Here is a 17,787-nt window from a genome sequence, read left to right as displayed (position 1 = left end):
ATCTACAGTAAATGACAGATGGGTTAAAATCAGAGTTAAGCCACTCACTGGTATCACATGTTAAGCAAGATACTCTAATGACCTGATCTCTGCCTCTTCACTGTAAAAAGAAAGCAAAAACTTTCCTCAGATGTTGTGTTTTAATGATGCCCTAAACTCCAGCCAGCACCCTCTTACTGTCGGCTCTAACTGCTGTCTGCTCCTCAGGACTCCTCTCTGCCCAACAGGTACTGACAGCAGATGAGGGGTCAGGAGACTCGGCCTATCCAAGGAATTCTGGGGATAGCCCCCTCTCCATTCCTAAGTTGCTCCCCAGCATCTTTTGGGGTGCTAGCATGTTTGTGGAGCTGCTTCACTCTGCGTAGGAAACAAAAGAGATGAGGGAGCCATAGCCCTGGGCCATGGGGCAGATTTATTTAGATGATAGGACTAATATTTGTGTAACCTGCCAAGACCTGTGTGGGAGAGTTTAGGGTGTTTTTTTTTTTTTTTTTGGTGAGGGGGTTCACTCCGGTTTCACATCCATTAACACAAAACATGAGCTAGTCAGAGCCCTTGTGGTCTGTGGTGAGGGGATTCCTGTGGAGAAAAGGGATGGAGTGAGTCAGACCAGGGGAATGTCTTCCTTGCAGAGTGGAGGCAACTGGATAACTGATGAGCCAATGGTGGGATTAGGGAGGGGGAGCGGGCGGAGAAGTGAAGAACTTCTGACATCTTGAGCTGAAATTAAGAGGAGGAAAGCTGTGGGGTGGCAGGAAGGTAAGTGGCCATAGTCTGAACTTAAGAAAGGAGCAGAGTGACTTTACAGGCTGGTGCTGCCTTGCATTCAAAGTCCCTGTCAGCTCCGGGCCTCTCGAGAACACCTCAGATCCACCGCAGTGACGGCAGAGGCTGCCCATGGAAAATCAACTGATTTTGGTGTGAATCTACCTAGGCTTCACGACCCTTTCTGGTCTTGCCTCTTACCCTGTGGGAAAAGGGGGGGGGTGTCTTCTGGCTCTTAGAGTGCTCCTTGTTTTCCCGGAGCTCCAAATTTTAGCTCATCAAGACGCAAGTTTTGCAATTTCCTATACATGGTTAAGAGAAAAGCAAAGCTATCCAGAGAATGAGAAGCTTGAAAAGTGAAGTGGATGGCAGGAGAAAAGAGGTTCATCTGAGCCTATATGATCCCAAGAAAGAATGATGGCCCTGGGGCTAGAGAGATAGTTCAACAGATAAGGTGTTTGCCATGCACTCAGATGAGCTGGGACTCCTGGCACCACACATGGTCCCCTGAGCCCCTCCACAAGTGACCCTGAGCACAGAGTCAGGACTCAGCCCCGAGTTATAGCTTGGTGTGGCCCAAACAATCAAAGGCAACAGCAAAGCAATGCCAAGAATGATGGCCAAGAATTCATTTTCCCTCTTAACTCCTTTAGCTTGCTTCTGCATTCCGGCTGGCGTTCGACACCTGGCATCCATTCTGCACTATGCAAACAGAAACTAATTTATTTGGAACAAGCAGCAAAATGAGAACTTTTTTGGTGCAGTCAAGACTCCATCGAGTCCTGCTGTCCTTCTTCACTGTCTCATCCCTCCCTTTCCATCCCACCTCCTTTCAGCAGACCAGTGGGGTCTCTGCCTCTTTCCCCTTTTCAACTCCTTCCTTTTGGTCCTCATTCCTTTTAGTTTTGTGTTCAATTTTAGTACAGAGCATTGCAGAAAGTGCTATTTACATACAATGTTAACTTAAAAGCCTCAATCCTTTTTTAGGATCAAGTACGCTGAAGTACGTTGTCCACACAGCCTGCAGCCAGGCTCTCTCACGTAGAGGAACGCCAGCCTGGGTGGGGAGGTAGCTCAATGAGCTGAAACTCATGCCTCGCAGCGGGAGGCCCAAGTTTGATTCTGGCACTGCACCGCAGTCCCCCAGTCTGCAGGGGGATGAACCCCATGTGAGTGGCCCCTGAGCACCACAGGGTATAGCTCCCATACAAAAAGAATGCCAGCCTTAACCAAGCCCTATAGAAAAATGCCAAGTTCATGTGTATGTGTGTGCATGTGTGTTTTGGTCACATTCAGCAGTGCTCAGCACTTACTACTCCTGGCTCTGTGCTCGGGCCACATGCAGTGCCAAGGACAGAACAGGAGTCAGTTGCAAATAAGTGCCTCACCTGCTGTAGTGTCTCTCTGGCCCCCAGAGCTGACTTGTATTACAGCTAGCCCTGAACAACAGCACTAACCCATGCTCTTCCTCAGAATGAAGCTGGGAAAAGGACAACAGAGGCTTCAGATTAATTAGAAGAATCAAGCACTGTCTGGGCGAAGGGTTGTTAGGAAGCTTTGCAGTCTGAGTCACTCCCACACCTCACTTCCATTCACCCCACCGAGCAAGAATATCTATCACTGGTGCCCTGGCCAAATCCTCAGATCTGCTAAAGACATTGAACCATCAGGATATTCCAGCCCCACTCCAAGCCTTTCTAGGGGTTTTATTTAAATGCCCTCCTGGTCAGAAGGCAGAAGCCCAAGAGGACACCAGGGAGAGTCTGTTTCTCATCCCTGTGAGGCCGTCAGCCCGGTCTGGAGCCAAATTACGGCACAGGAGAACAATGTGGTGCATTCCTGGGCAGGTCGGGGGGACCCTGGACTGGGCCCTGGAGAGAGGTGCCAGACACAGAGCTCTCCACAAGCAATCCTGCAGGGCCCCCCTGGGTGCAGAAATGAAATACGGGAGAGCTTCACATTACACAGAGACCTGGGGCTCACACCTGGTTATTGATGGCCTTGGAAGAGGCCTCTGCCCCTGCCCTCCACTCAGGAACTGCTTGCTCTGCCGGGGGTGGGGCAAACTCAGAGTGAAGCTGGAAACCAAGGGAGAAAGGCTGCTTTTCCTCGTCAGCCTCTGCATGGCCACAGCCATGAACACATGTGTGGCACACATGTGGACGTGGAGATTCTCTCCAGCTGTGTGCGAGTGCTAGGGATCCTCTCCCCACCCATAAACTAAGAGCGAGGGTTTAGTCACCCCCCTCCAACACCACAGCAGGGGCACAGGTGGCATGGGGACTGTTCCAGTTTCCATTATCCGTACACACAACAGCAGCTGTTTGGTGTGGGGGCCCGGCACTCCCAGGGTCACAGAGAGAATCAGGTGGCAGGAAAAATGACCACCTGGGCAGAGTGGCTGAGACAGAAGAATGTCGGGGGGGCAGAGGAGAATGTCCACTGCCCTGGAGAAGGTGAGGTTTGTGACTCGCACACCAGGGTGCTGAGGCAGCCTCACCAAGCCAGCTCCTCACGACCTGCTGTTCTGGTCCCTGGCTAGAAAAAGGGTCGCTCTGGGGTACGGAGACGCCCTCGGGAGTGAGGAGCCAGTGTGGGGAGACAGCGGCTTTAATAAGGGAGCGAGCCCTGGGGCTGCACTGCACCAAGCTTTCTCGGAAGCTGATTTTCTCTTTGGGTGACTGGCAGGTTTCAGGCAGTGGCCAGTAGGATGTCACTGTATGGCTATCCCTGACCTCCAAAGTCAAAGGGATAGAAGATAACCAGTTTATAAGCATGTTACTCCACGTCTCATTCTGGACATCTTTGGGGCAAATCATTTACTTAACAGTTTACTCATCCTAGATCTGAGAAAGCAACATAAGCATTGTCCCTGGGACCCTGCTCCAGTGTTGTCTGAGCTTACATGTTGCCTTTGGTTCCTTCCATTCTGCCTATATGTCTATGATGGAGTTGAAAACAGAGCTGAAATTTGATGACTACAATACCACCAACCTCTGTCAGCAGCACAGAAGAGCTAAGCTGAAAAGAAGAAAAGGAAGATAGTTTAATCCATGGCTATCCAGGCCAACACATTTAAAGGTGGGACTTCTCTAAGAATAATTGTGACATTTATTTAAAAAAAAAAAAGCACTTTAGCATACACATATAATTATCACAGCGTCCCACAGGACAAGAATCACTCTCATTGTATAGGTGCTGTTCAGAGAGGCTAGTGCCATGCCCAAGGCCATGTGGACAGTGACAGGCTCAGCTAGGTCCAGTCCAAGGGTTCTGCACAAATCTGTGCTCTTCTCTAAGTCCAATGGGTACCTGGGGTTGGAGGAACTGAGCCCAGCACCTTTGGAACAGAAATTGATGTAAAATCTACCAGTAGAATACGTTCAGGGAGAATTTACGAAAGGAACTGCTAAGGATTCTCTTTTCCCCTCCCTGCCACTATCACCACCAAATGATCTCTCTGCTAAGTGGTGCACGTTTAATCAGTTCTGGCTCCTCATCTTTGTCTTTTTGTCTTCTTCAAATTAACACTTAAGATTTTGTTTTCATTTTAGCTAGTTGTTTTTATGTATAGGCAGAGAGAAGTCTTAAAAAGCAGCCAGGAAAAGTTAGAAGGCTTTGTGCTTTTGAGGATTTATTAAGACTTTCCTTTGAGCCCTAACTCAAAATGCTGTCAACCCCTGGGCTCAGAAAGTAAGCATGTAATGAGAAAGTAAGCATTGTCCACAGGCCAGATGCCTACTCACAGCTTAGGAAAGGGCCTGGGACCTCTAGCTGAGAAAAGCAATGTATCTCAACGGAGCTGGGAGCGCCCTACCCTACAGAGAAACCCCGCAAGGTGAGGCAGACCAACAGATTTTCACTTGATCAAAAACTTTTGCTGCTCTCTTCCCCTCCTCCTGCCCTAATTCAAAATCTGGACTTGTGTTTAGTTCTAGGACAGTGAGACAAAGCAGCTCCAAGAGAGGATGTATGCAAGGGGAACCCTTCCCTGTTTGCCCCTGGAATGTGTTTCGCTAGAGAGTGCAAGCTCTCGTGCCCCACCTCTCCCACTCCTGTACCCCCACTGTGAAGATGCAGAAGGGCAAACTGCAGGGACTCCTCTACTGCACAGCAGGGATGCTCCGGCTCCCTCCTGTGGGCCCCCACCTGAGCAAGGCGAAGAACCTCATGGAAAGAGCTGGCCTGGTGTCAGGAGGTGGTGTCAGGATTTCTCCCCGAGCAAACTTCACCATCCATCCTAAGTCTCCCTGCTCTCCCTGCTTCCCCCCTCTCCCCGACTCTGCATGTGGCCTCAGAAGTCATCATCTAAAGAATTCCACTGCTCACCTCCTGCATAGCTGCACAGCCCCACGAGGCCGCACACCAGATGGAGGGGATAAAAGTACGAGGGCATGGCTTCAAGCAAGAGGCTTTTGCTTAAACTCACCCTGACTCCTGGAAAAGAGGCGGCGCAGGAGAGTGTCGGTGAGTTGTTGACGACAGCAGCTCCATGGGTCTTGTGTAGAAAGGAAGGGAAAACTAGTCTGGCTTCCCGTGGAAACATCCCTCCTCCCCTCTCCGGACTAGTCCTGATCTCACAGCTGCTTCCTGAAGGTGTGTGAGTAGAACACAGGGTGTCAAGCCACAGGCCCCAATTTTAAGGACCTGTTCAGCTGCCCACATATCCTGAGGTGAAGGCAAACCCCGGGACACACTCTGTTTCTCCCCCTAGGAAAGGAAGGGGAGGGGAAGGAAGGTGGACAGTACTGGGCCCCAAACCTCAGTAGACCTGCAAATGTCTGTAGATAATAGACACTGAGAAAGCACAGCAGGTGGGGCCTTCTATGCAACTGACCCAAGTTTGCTCCCCGGCATAGCATATGGTCTTCCGAGCCCCACCAGGAGTGACCCCTGAGCACAGAGCCAGGAGTAAGCCCTGAGAAGAGCTGTGTGTGGCCCCAAAACAAAACCCGAAATGTCTGTAAATAATAAAAAAAGTCACGGAGATGGAGGAAGATCATTGTTTGATAACAGAAACAACAATGACAAAGGAAGCAATTTCAGTGAAGTGCTAAGAAGTAGAAATTTCAGAAGAAAGGAATCAGGCAAAGAGACTAATCAGGTTTTCCAGAGGGGGTGACTTTTGGTTGGGTTTTTACAGTATAGACTGGTTGAGGGCAGTCAGAGTAAGGCAGATATTCCAAATAGAAGGAACTGGTATGTGCTGAAACCTAGGAGAATGTGCAAGCAATATATAAAGAATTTCAAACAAGAACATATTATACACACTGGGGAATAGAGAAATCGGAATGCTGAGATCAGGGTTTGAGTAATGTGAGGGGATGCATGGAGTGTCCAATGGTCCACACCTCTCGAGAAGCACGCAGCATCTTGATCTATGTCAGTGAACACCAGGCACCTCTGGGAAAACACAAGGATGAGTCCATTTGTTACAGATGGGGAATAAAAGAGATCTACAGCATCAAGTCCAGGAAAATTCTCAGAATCAGTAACCACAGTGCCCTATCACATGACAGGAATAAGCGCTAAATAAGATATCAAATAGCCCGTCCAGAACTGTGATGTGCTCATGTAGACTTACAGGCCCAGAACCTGAATAAGTTAAATCAAACTTTTAGATAGAAAGTAAAAAATGGAAAAGCATTTTAAATAGAAAATACTTGTGTCTTTCCTTAATTCCCAATTGTAAAATATGACTGGTCCCCTTAACCCTGCTTGAAATACTGGCTTCTGTGGCTAGCAGACTCTTCATATCTGAGCCCATAGGAACTAGGAAGGGAGCTAGCAAAGGGCTCTAGAGAGTTAAAACAAGCTCACTAATAAGCTAGGGTATATTTTTTCTCCTTTCTTCTTCTTTTTTTTTTTGTTTTTGTTTTTGGGCCACACCAGTGGTGCTCAGGATTTACTCTGGCTCTGAGGAGACCAGGTACTGGGGATTGAGCCTAGGTCGGCGGTGTGTAAGAACACTCTGCCCACTGTACTATCACTCCTGCCCCTCAAAGATATGTCTTGTGTGCTATAGGCTTAGTACAGCAATCAGATGGTACAAATTCTTGTTTCAGTTAGGTGTCTAGCCTCTTGCATTTGTGGAAGGTAAAAACAGGTGTTTATCAGGCTCCTGTCATACTACCCAACTAAATGTCTCTAACCTTTTTTCTGTTTGTTTTTTTGGCAACAAACCAGACTATTCTAGCACTAACTCCTGGCTCTGTGCTCATGGAATCACTCCTGGTGGGGCTTCGGGGACCATATTGGGTGCAGGAGATCAAACCCAGGTCAGATACATAAAAAACAAATGCCCTACCTATTAAACAATCGCTTCAGCCCTGAATATCCCTAACCTTTGAGGGCAAAACCACATGAACAATCCTGTATTTCCACGGACTTTCCTGGTGTCATTTTCAGAAAGACGAGCTTAGCAATAAGGCAGGGGAGAAAGAAAGATGGGGGGTGGGAGGAAGGGAAGAATGAGAGAAAACTCGAATAAGCCAAAGAATAAGTCATATTCTAAGTTTGTACTTAAACGGCATTTGGTGCTGAAGGGAGGCAGCCCTTCATTGACGATAGCATTTGTTGGTATCTTTTTTTAGTTTTTTTCTCCTCCCCTAGTTTATAAAAGGTGATTTCTGGAACCCTTCACAATAGAAAAGCTCAAGGGTTTACATTCAACTGTGACACCACTATGGATTCATTAAGAAGCATGTTTCAGGTTGCACTATAATTTCCCCATGTAACATAAACCTATGGAATCTGACATAAGCTGATTGCTCATGCTGGTTATTTTATTTACATTTCTGAATGGAAGGGATTTCAATACTCATAAAATATCTAACTGACTTATTATTTTCATCTGTTCTCTCTGAGAAGCTATTAGACAGAAGTCTGAACCTGTACAACTGGTTAAGCAAGCAGGGAAAAATTATTGCTCAAAATGGAGCTTGAGGCCAACTAAGAGATGTGGTTCCTCTCAATATCATCTGACATATAGAAGTTTCTTTTGGTTTTGCTTTTGTTTTTAAAGTTAAGTAATACTGTTCATTTTCTTTGGCCAAGTCCTTTGAGGACAGGTGGCAGCTATGCAGGAAGGCAGAAGACTACAGTTAATGTATTTTTTTCTGGGGACCAAATGTCAGAAGACCTGGCCCAGTCTGAATAGGCACATTTGAGAATGAAGGAGTGCGGGCTCCCCTGCAACTGCAAAACAGAAATGTTTCCTAACGACCAGACTTCTGAATTGGACAATGTCTTCACACCTCTCACTGTCCAGAGCTGTAAACTCTGTTAGCCTTGCCAGATAAAAATAAGTTCTTTTCCCTTAAGAGTCGCAAGCTCAAATGGATGCTAGAAAGCTAAGTCACATTAAATTCCGCAGCATGCAAGCTGTGCAAATTGTTCCTCTTCCTTTCTTCTGCAGCAATATATTCCTTAGCCCTCTAGTAAAACTACTGACCTATTTTTTCAACTCCATATGCTTTAATCATATTTATTGAAAATGTGCCTAATTACTATTTTCCAAGGACTGGGTCTATGTCCAGTTTAAAATATACCAAAATCAGGGGCTGGAGCGATAGTACAGCGGGTAGGGTGTTTGCCTTGCACGCAGCCAATTCGGGTTCAATCCCCATCCCATATGGTCCCCTGAGCACTGCCAGGAATAATTTCTGAGTGCAAAACCAGGAGTAATGCCTGTGCATTGCCGGTGTGACCCAAAAAGCAATATATATACATTGCAATAAAAGCAATATACACACCAAAATCATACACTCCAGTGATCCAGTTAATATAGTTAACTAAGCTTAATAAAAGTAGAATTTTATTACTTGAGAAGTAATCTTGGTATTTCCTCCTGTAAAAAAGAACTGATCAGCTAAATTCAGCTTGGAAGAAAGAGCAATTATAAAAATAGAATTATACTAAAATACAGAATATTTTAGTGCTTTGTCCCAATATCCTCATATTATCTATAAACCAAAAATGACTAATTTTTTGAACTAAGACTTTTAATGAACATGGATGTGTAATAGGCATATTTTGAAAATAGTTAAAAAATCAGTAACTAGGGGCTGGAGAGATAGCACAGCGGGTAGGGCGTTTGCCTTGCACGCGGCCGACCCGGGTTCAAATCCCAGCATCCTATATGGTCCCCTGAACATGGCCAGGGGTAATTCCTGAGTGCAGAGCCAGGAGTAACCCCTGTACATTGCCAGGTGTGACCCAAAAAGCAAAAAAAAAAAAAAAAAAAAATCAGTAACTACAGGACACAGCTTTGATGCTAACTATTCACTCTTTCATGTATCAACAGAGCCAAATAATTTTAGTCTTGACTCTTGCTATTCTAAATCTGCTTCACAATGATACTGTGCTGCTTCATTTTCTAAACCAGGAGGTCCTAGGATGTCCTTAGCCCACATTAGTCTGTCAATATCATGAATGAGCAAGTATACACAAGAAAGATGAAAATGTATGAATCTTATGACTGCTACAAAGTAAACCTGAGGAGAGATAGTTTCTTTAATGTTTGAACTGCTAGATGCTTGACTTTTAAAAACAAATTCTGAACTATCCAGATAAACACTATGAATGCTACTTTTTTCACAAACCTGAATTTTGCCACTTAGGTTTAAGATGCAAGTTCTCCATTTGTCTCTTTTTGTTTGAAAACAATCCTAACCAAATTAATTATAAAAGGAAGAGTCCTCTATAAATCTAGATTGGCTTTTGGGGGTCACTTTATCTTATGTGAGGCATATGAAAATAACTCACAGTCCGATGAATGCAAGGATGAATTGATCTACCGCTAAGGCAGTAGCCTCTCTCTTATACTACACCCTCTTGCCCTTCTTAAATACACTTCCAATAGGCAGACCATAAGTTACTTTTGAACAGGGATTGTACTTGTATTTTATGATGATGCCAGTACAGACTGTTTCATTGAAAGAGTAAGAGAACAATTTTGTGAGTAGTTACAGTTTGACGCAATGAATTCAAACATTAGGCTTGTATTATACTACAGAATAATTATTACCATGATACAGCATGTTATAGGACACTAGATAATCTATTTAAAAATGTGAAGCCTTGATTAAAAACTAAACTTTGAAACAACTAAGAAATGCCTTATTGGAATCCCTCCACTCAATAAAACAGTATGGAAAGAAGAATCTTTTCAGAGCGTCCAAGATTCCTAATTTCATTTTCTGACAGTTTTTTTTTTTAAAGGCAGTATTAAAATAGCTAAACTATACTGAGAGAAAATTAATAAGAAAAGTTTTCAGTTAGGGTTAAGTTGAATTAGAATCTGAAGGCATCCAATAGAGCTAAATCCTAAAGGGATCAGAGTCAAGTAAATAAAAACTCCAGCTGAATTTTTATCAGAGGGAAAAATTTCAACTTTGGGTACCCCAGCAACCAAGGATGAATTATGTATAAGATTAGTAAAGTGCCTTCATCCACACCCCAGCCAGAGAACATTCTTCTATCTCATTGTGACTGAAAGAAAAACAGCAATGTACTTGCCTGCCAAGAATAGTTATAAGTATATTCTAGATAGAAGTCTAACAAACTGAGGGATTAAAATTTAATTGTAAAGCAGCTGCTACCTGGGAATAAAAGCTTAAACTTTGACTTTTGGATTCCAGCATATTGAAAAAATGAAAACAATAACTGGCATGTTCATAATAAAGAGTGTGAGAAAATACTGCCTTCTCAAATCCTCCTCAAAAATGCTTCTTTGATTGCTGTGTTGGTAATCTGCAAGTGCTCACTACAAGTTCTTTGGAACCATAGCTCTTCCCTAAACTTTGATTAGTAAATATATGGCTTAATTCCAGAATATTTTAAATTTAAATTTCAAATTACACATGAAGATAGAAGAGAATTATGTACTCTGAATTTTCAGAATATCAGTTGTCTTAATTTTGTTCAGCATCACCTGAAGCCCAAATAATTTTTCCCTTAAAGCTGGATACTTAAGATAAAACTAAAGCAATCTTTTTTTTTTTTTTCTTTTTGGGTCACACCCAGCAGTGCACAAGGGTTACTCCTGGCTCATGCACTCAGGAATTGTAGGGAGACATTTTACAAGCCTGGTTCTTATCCTCTAGTCAAGCGGAGGCTTATTTGGGATTCCTGTAACAAGGTCACCACTGCTGACCTTACTGATCTTATCAGTTCGCCATTCATCTCTCACTAGCCAACGCCCATGCCTGATCTGCATTTTACTATTGTTCCTATGGGGGTCCAAGCATGCATACCATCCCCTCCCACCAAGAGGTATAAGTATTGTAACTGCAGTAGAATAAACTCTCTCTCTTTCTCTCCTCCTCCTTCTGCGTCTGCATCTGTTCATTCGGCTGCGTCCCCTCCTTAGCCCCGTGAAAGGTCCTCCCTGCAGGACAGGATGACGCCCGCAGGGAGGACCCCACAAAGAATTACTCCTGGCAGTTCTCAGAGGACCATATGGGATACTGGGAATCGAACCCGGGTAGGCCACGTGAAAGGCAAACGCCCTACCCACTGTGCTATTGCTCCAGCCCCAAAACTAAAGCAATCTTAAGGTTATAAAAGAATTGAGAGAATTTTACTTTATCCTCATACTCAAGTAGAATATCAACACTACTCAAACTTTTTTTTTTTTAAGTTTTAGGGCCAAACCCAACAATGCTGAGCGATTACTCCTGGCTCTGTGCTCAGGAATCACTCCTGGTGGTGCTTTGGGGACCATATGGGAAGCCACAGGGATCGAACTCAGGTCAGCTGTGTGAAAGCAAATGCCCTCCCAGCTGTGCTATTGCTCCAGCCCCCCAAACTTTTTTCAAGGTCTTTTCAATATTAGAAATACAACAGTTTCCGACCTACTGGGACAACTGTTAGAAGATTGTACCAATGCAACTTTCTGCTACCTGCTATGTAAAGTTCTCACTACAGCATAAGAAAAATAAAACCCACAAGTTATAATGTTATGTTTATTTTTTTTTTTTTTTTTTTGCTTTTTGGGTCACACCCAGCGATGCTCAGGGGTTACTCCTGGCTCTGCACTCAGGAATTACTCCTGGCGGTGCTTGGGGGACCATATGGGATGCCGGGGATCGAACCCGGGTCGGCCGCATGCAAGGCAAACGCCCTACCCGCTGTGCTATCGCTCCGGCCCCTGTTATGTTTATTTTTTTAATGTAGGAGTACTGCTATTTTTCAGCCATTGATTAAGCTGATTGAACTGAGCATGAATACCACATTACTTTATTAAAATTAAAAAAATTTTAATTGAATAACCATGAGATAGATCATTACAAAGCTATTCATAATTGGGTTTCAGTCATACCCATCCCTCCACCTAGCACCCATCCCTCCACCAGTGTATATTTCCCACCATCAATGTCCCCCATTTCCCTACCACCATTCCCCATTCCCCCAGACCCCCAGCCCCAGCCTCCCTCTATGGCAGGCACTTTCCTTCTTGCTCTCTTTCTCCTTTTCTTTTTGTGCATTACGGTTTGCAATACAGGTGTTAACAGGTCACAGTGTTTGTTCAGGGCATTCAGTATTTTTATCAGGACAGTAAGGCTGGAGTAGCTTTTCAATTTAGTGGTCACTCTGGGTGTGGATGTGACTTCCCAGGCTTCTGGAAGTACAGGGAAGTTGGGGGAAGTAGCCCATCCGAACTTCGAGAAAGCCTGGAGATTTCAGTCACAAAACCCACCTACCAGAATTTTCAGCAAATTATATCTTGGTGAGGTCCATCCTGAGATGGTGGATTCAGCCAGGGAGTATGACGGTGATTTTGGACTGTGGAAGCAAGCAGTGCTGGGGGCTCTGCTTGGGTAGGCACCAAGCCAACCTGCCCCCCTCTGATTTACCAGAGTCTGTTTGTTCAGCCATACGCAGGTCTGAGATTAACTGTGGCTTTTGATCTCTTTTGAGATTTATCTATGGGTCTCTGAAATAAGGCCAATAAATGAGCTTGTATAGCTGAGCCGGAGGTGGTTTGTGGACATGGCTCCCACATACCTAATTTTTGGCCATTTAATTTCTTGATAAACTTGGTCCCAAGTTTCTGGGGTCTGCCAAAGGTACAGAGGCAATTTTGAGGTATCAGGAAGCCTGAAGACACCATCACGTTGCTGATGCACTAGCCCTGCTGACAGCACCATACCCTCGAGTTATAATGTTTTAGACCAAAATTTTATTCTGTTCACTTATACATCCCCCCATAATCCTTCACAAACATACCCTTTAATTTTGAAAATAAAATAATGTGAAAACCTAAGATACACATTATAGCTTATGCTGAAAGTTTAAATCGTTTCAGAACCAAATTCCCTCCCATTATAAACCAGTGCCTATAGTCTCTCTAGTACTGTTATATATTTTAGAAGATAAGCTGAAATTCTTCACATGGTTGAGTATGTTATGATTAAACAGCATCCTTAAGTGGTTAACTAGGAAAAATAGGAATGAAGTTACAGTGAATCAGTTTGAAAAAAAAAAAAACAGAAAACAAATGTTCAGTTTTTTAAGGTTATTTGTTAGAAGAGACAGTGTCTATTAAAAAAAGTAAATCTACTTATGTCTTTACTTTTGCGTTAAACATTTCTACAATTTTCTGTAAAAAAGAAATCAACTTTTTCACTTAAAACCCTTCTCCTTGCCTTTTCTGCTTCCCTACGAGCTTGACCCCGGCAGCAACTGAGCTACTATGGACACGAGCAGCTCCCGGAGAGGCCCCCAGACTGGGATGGGAGCCCCTGGCCCACTCGCCGCCAGCGGGGCAGGGCTTTCTCTCTCAACTCTTCCTTATTGGGCACAGCAAGGCAACAGCCGGTTTTAGAACACAGAATGCAGGTACCAGCAGGACGTCCAGGTGATCCCAGAGGGTGGGTTTGCCGGTCCCACCCTTTACCGATATTTAAGCACAGCGCCACTCGGGCCTGGTCTTTTCTGCTGCCCTACGAGCTCGACCCCAGCGGCAACTGAGCTACTTTGGACATGAGCAGCTCCCGGAGAAGCCCCCAGACTGGATGGGAGCCCCTGGCCCATTCGCCGCCAGCAGGGCAGGGTTTTTCTCTCCAGGCTTCTCCATATGAGCACCACAAAAGGAAAGTAAAAGTTTGCAGGGATGCAAATACTGGCAGAATTTTCCTTGGACTTCATACAAAAAAAAAACAACCAAAACCGCGCGGCCGCGACCTATTATATCTTTATTGTCAGCAATGTGAAAGGGTTCCTTTTTAGCAGGTCTGACTGTGGGGGTTAACTCCAAACAATGATACTGAGTTTTTTGTTGAAATATAGAAGGTAATCAAAGTAGCAACCATTTCTCTAGACTGTAAACTAAGCCATAGCCCCACGCCGGCCGACGAGAGGAAATAGCCTCCTTTCTCAGTTCATTTCCCTTTTCTGGGAGAAATGCGGTGTGGCGTCCACCATATTATGAGGTCTATGAAGCAGGCACAAACTTAGAGGTGCGGGAATTAAAATTTAAAAAAATTATGTACTTGGAACAGCGGGACACTTGGGGAGTCTCGGGCCGATACCAGAGCATGCTCCACCGAGATTCGACCCGGGTGGAATCACACACTTGTGCGGCCACACACTTGTGTGGCCACATTGCTGCAGATCAACCAGAATCCAGAGGAACTACTTTTGGTTCCAGAAACTGCTTGCAGCCATGTCTCTAGACTGTGAACTAAGCCATAGCCCCATGCTAGCCCAGGACAGGAAATATCTCTTTTTCTCGTCGGGCGGTGTGGTGTCAGCCATAATATGAGGACTATTTATTAAGCAGGCATGAACTTGGTGGCACGGGAAGGAGGGGAAAAAAATTCTATGTACTTGACAGTGGAACTTCATATCTCTCTAGTCTCAGCAATGGAAAACTAATTATCAAATGCTTCATTGGCAGTAGGGCTGTCTTTCTTGGGGGAAAACTCCAACAATAGTGAGTTTTGTGTTGAATTATGGAAAGTAATCAAGGTAAAGAGAAAATGAAGTGAAATTTATCAATTACGCAGGCGGGGATGGGGGGGCAGGTGTTGGGAGGTAGACTGGGGTCTTTGGTGGTGGAATATGGGCATGGGTGAAGGGACGGGTGTTTGAGTATTGTATAACCGAGACATAAGTCTGAGAACTTTGTAACTTTCCACATGGTGATTCAATAAAATTAATTTTAAAAATAAATAAATAAATAAAAATTAAAAAAAAAAAAACCTTCTCCTTGCGGGGTGGGCGGGATGAGGTGGGGAGAGAGAGAGACAGAGACAGAGAAATAGGAATTAAGGCACTTCCCTTGCATTAGCTGAATGCCTGGTTCAATCCCTGGCACATTATAGTACCCTAAACCTTAGCACAGAACCAGGAGTAAGCCCTAAGCAATGGTGGGTGTGGCCCAAATACCCAAAATCAAAAATAAACAAGCAAAAAACAAATTATTCTTCAAATTCAACCCCTACAAAAGACCTCTCAGGCAAAACTGTGTCACTATAACCACTCTGTAGTTCTACCTATTTTATACTCTCAGATTATATTTGGCTTCAAATTTGTACTTGGGAAGCGGTATGTTATTGAAACAAGTATATAAATGCCATGACTAAAGTACTGTCTATTGTGTGATTTTCAAGAAAATCACTTAACTTTAATGACTCACTCTTCCCCATCAGTTAACACTGGAAAATCCTAACAGTTCTGACACTATAAATAAGAGTGTAAGTAAAACTTTTTTAAAGGTAACTAACAAAAATACAAATTACTCTTAGTTTAGAAATGTAATATATTAAGAAGTCATACTAACTTAGTTCTTTTGGGAATTAGAAATTTAACTGGGGAGTGGGGGAATGCAATTCCATTCAAGAAAAAAGCCAACTGGGCCGGAACGATAGCACAGCGGGTAGGGCGTTTGCCTTGCACGCGGCCGACCTGGGTTCGATCCCCGGCATCCCATATGGTCCCCCAAGCACTGCCAGGAGTAATTCCTGAGTGCAAAGCCAGGAGTAACCCCTGAGCATCGCTGGGTGTGACCCAAAAAGCAAAAAAAAAAAAAAAGAAAAAAAAGAAAAAAGCTAACTAGTATTCCTCAAGATGAGAATTTTCTTGTATCCCATTATTCTCTCCTTTTGGAGCACCGTGCCGGAGCAGCAAAATACAATTATTTTCCTAAAATAAATAAATAAAATAAAGTCTTCTAATGTGAATTTTAGTTCACTAGTATAATAGATTTGGAATGAGTGGTTTCCTTCTAATCACAGTTCTTCCACAAACTACTATATAGTCCAACTTCCCAAGTACAAGTGATTGAGCAATAAATAAATTAGTAGCAGTTGCAGATAGAAGTTCTAAAGTTTAGCTCTGAGATTTCATTATGAGGGGGAAAAGATGATTATACTGCCAAATAAATTTAAGTCATGCTTTGGTGAACTTCATACTTATCAGAAACTTCCCACAAACTTCATAATTAAATGCTGAGGAAGGCATAGAGATACCCATTAAAAGTACACTGCCCCGGTTAGGGAGACAGTTCAGAAGAATGTAGCATATACTCTGCATGAAGGAAGCCTGGGCTCAATACCATGTACCATGCATGGTTCACCAAGCACCACGGGGGTGGTGGGGGAGAGAGGGGACTCACAAGCACTGAGCCAGTGAGCCAGGAACAGCCCCAGAGCACCGAAAGACCTCTCAGGCAAAACTGTGTCACTATAACCACTCTGTAGTTCTACCTATTATATACTCTCAGGTTATATTTAGGAAATAAAAGCAAAGCAACAAAAAGTACACTGTCCTGATTTGTAGTCTTTTATATTTGGATATACAATATTTGGATAAAGAAAATACTAGCAAATTAATAAATTAATTTCGTTCTTTTATTATTTTTGTTTTGGGATCATACCCAGCAACTCAGGGATCACTCGCACTGGGTTCAGGGGACCACAGGGGGTAGAGGAGATCGAACCTGGGTCAACCGCATGCAAGGCAAGCACCCTACCTACTGTACTATTGCACCGACCCTCTATTATTTTTAAAGTTATTTTTATTTTCTGGGGCTCTTAGGGAGGTCCCTCCTGGTGATCCTTGACCAACAGGGCTGGTAGTTCAGTGCTACAGCCATCATGCAGTGCCATAGGTCTGGCAGTGCCGGATTATCTTGGCCAACTGAGGTGGTGCTGGGGGCTTCCTGGACCATATCCAGTAATGCTCGGAAGATCAGGTGATGCTGGGGATTGAACCAGAGTCTTCTGCCTGCAAGGTGCATGCCTTAACCCTTAGACTATCACTTTAGCCCCAGAATGGGGTGCTTTTATTACAGGATAGTTTCTAGAAAATAGTTCAGAAACCACTGTACAAACATCATAGTTCCAGATTAGCATTTCATACAAATATAAGCTTAGTTATAATTCAAAATGTTTTAAAAGCTCTTATAAATTTTTATGAATTAAAATAAATTCCATCTTTTTTAAAAAGAGAATACATTTTCAAACAAAGGGTAGAAACTTATTTTATTTCTAACTTGTTTGTTTGTTTTATGGCCATACCTGGCAATGCTTGGGGCTTACTCCTGGCTCAGTGTCTCAGTGTTTAGGGATAACTCCTAATGGGGCAGCTCAGTGAGACTATCTGGGGTACCGGGAATTGAACCCAGATCAGCTGCATTCAAGGCAAGTGCCCTACTGGCTGTACTTTCTCTCTAGCCCCAAGAAACTTATTTTAATTGCCAATTTAATTCTTGATTGGCCCTTAGTTTTAATAGAGAGGTATACAACCATCACAGACTTTTAGTACTGATGAAGTCAGAAGGTGAATGAAAAAATCTTTATTCTCTGAAAAGATTTCATAGTTACAGCAATGGAAAATTAAGTAACTTAAAAAATTACAAAAAACAGCCCTAATTATTAATATTATAATAATCTATTGTCCCAGAAAAAGTGGAGAAGAGTGGACAAACCTTCCCCAAAGTTTTGATCACTAGTCAGTAAAAAACACTTGGCAATTATATTTGCTTATTATTTTTTAAAATGTAATTTGAGGAGA

The 17,787-nt window shown here is 43.7% G+C and overlaps 1 protein-coding gene across 2 annotated transcripts in view; it reads right to left on the bottom strand.

Annotated features, from left to right (window-relative positions):
- Positions 1 to 5,752: 5,752 nt before the first annotated feature.
- ST7L (suppression of tumorigenicity 7 like) overlaps positions 5,753 to 17,787 on the bottom strand; it is a 124,161-nt gene continuing 112,126 nt past the window's right edge. For both annotated transcript variants that reach the window (XM_004616267.2, XM_055138209.1), the window contains one exon: positions 5,753 to 6,168. In XM_004616267.2, the coding sequence (XP_004616324.2) occupies positions 5,929 to 6,168 (240 nt within the window). In that variant the 3' untranslated portion in view covers positions 5,753 to 5,928. The remainder of the gene's footprint in view (positions 6,169 to 17,787) is intronic.

Source organism: Sorex araneus, chromosome 5 (assembly GCF_027595985.1).
Source record: "Sorex araneus isolate mSorAra2 chromosome 5, mSorAra2.pri, whole genome shotgun sequence".
Classification (NCBI taxonomy): Eukaryota; Metazoa; Chordata; class Mammalia; order Eulipotyphla; family Soricidae; genus Sorex; species Sorex araneus.
Note: the sequence above shows the minus strand (reverse complement) of the source record. Positions and strands in the feature narration are given on the sequence as shown.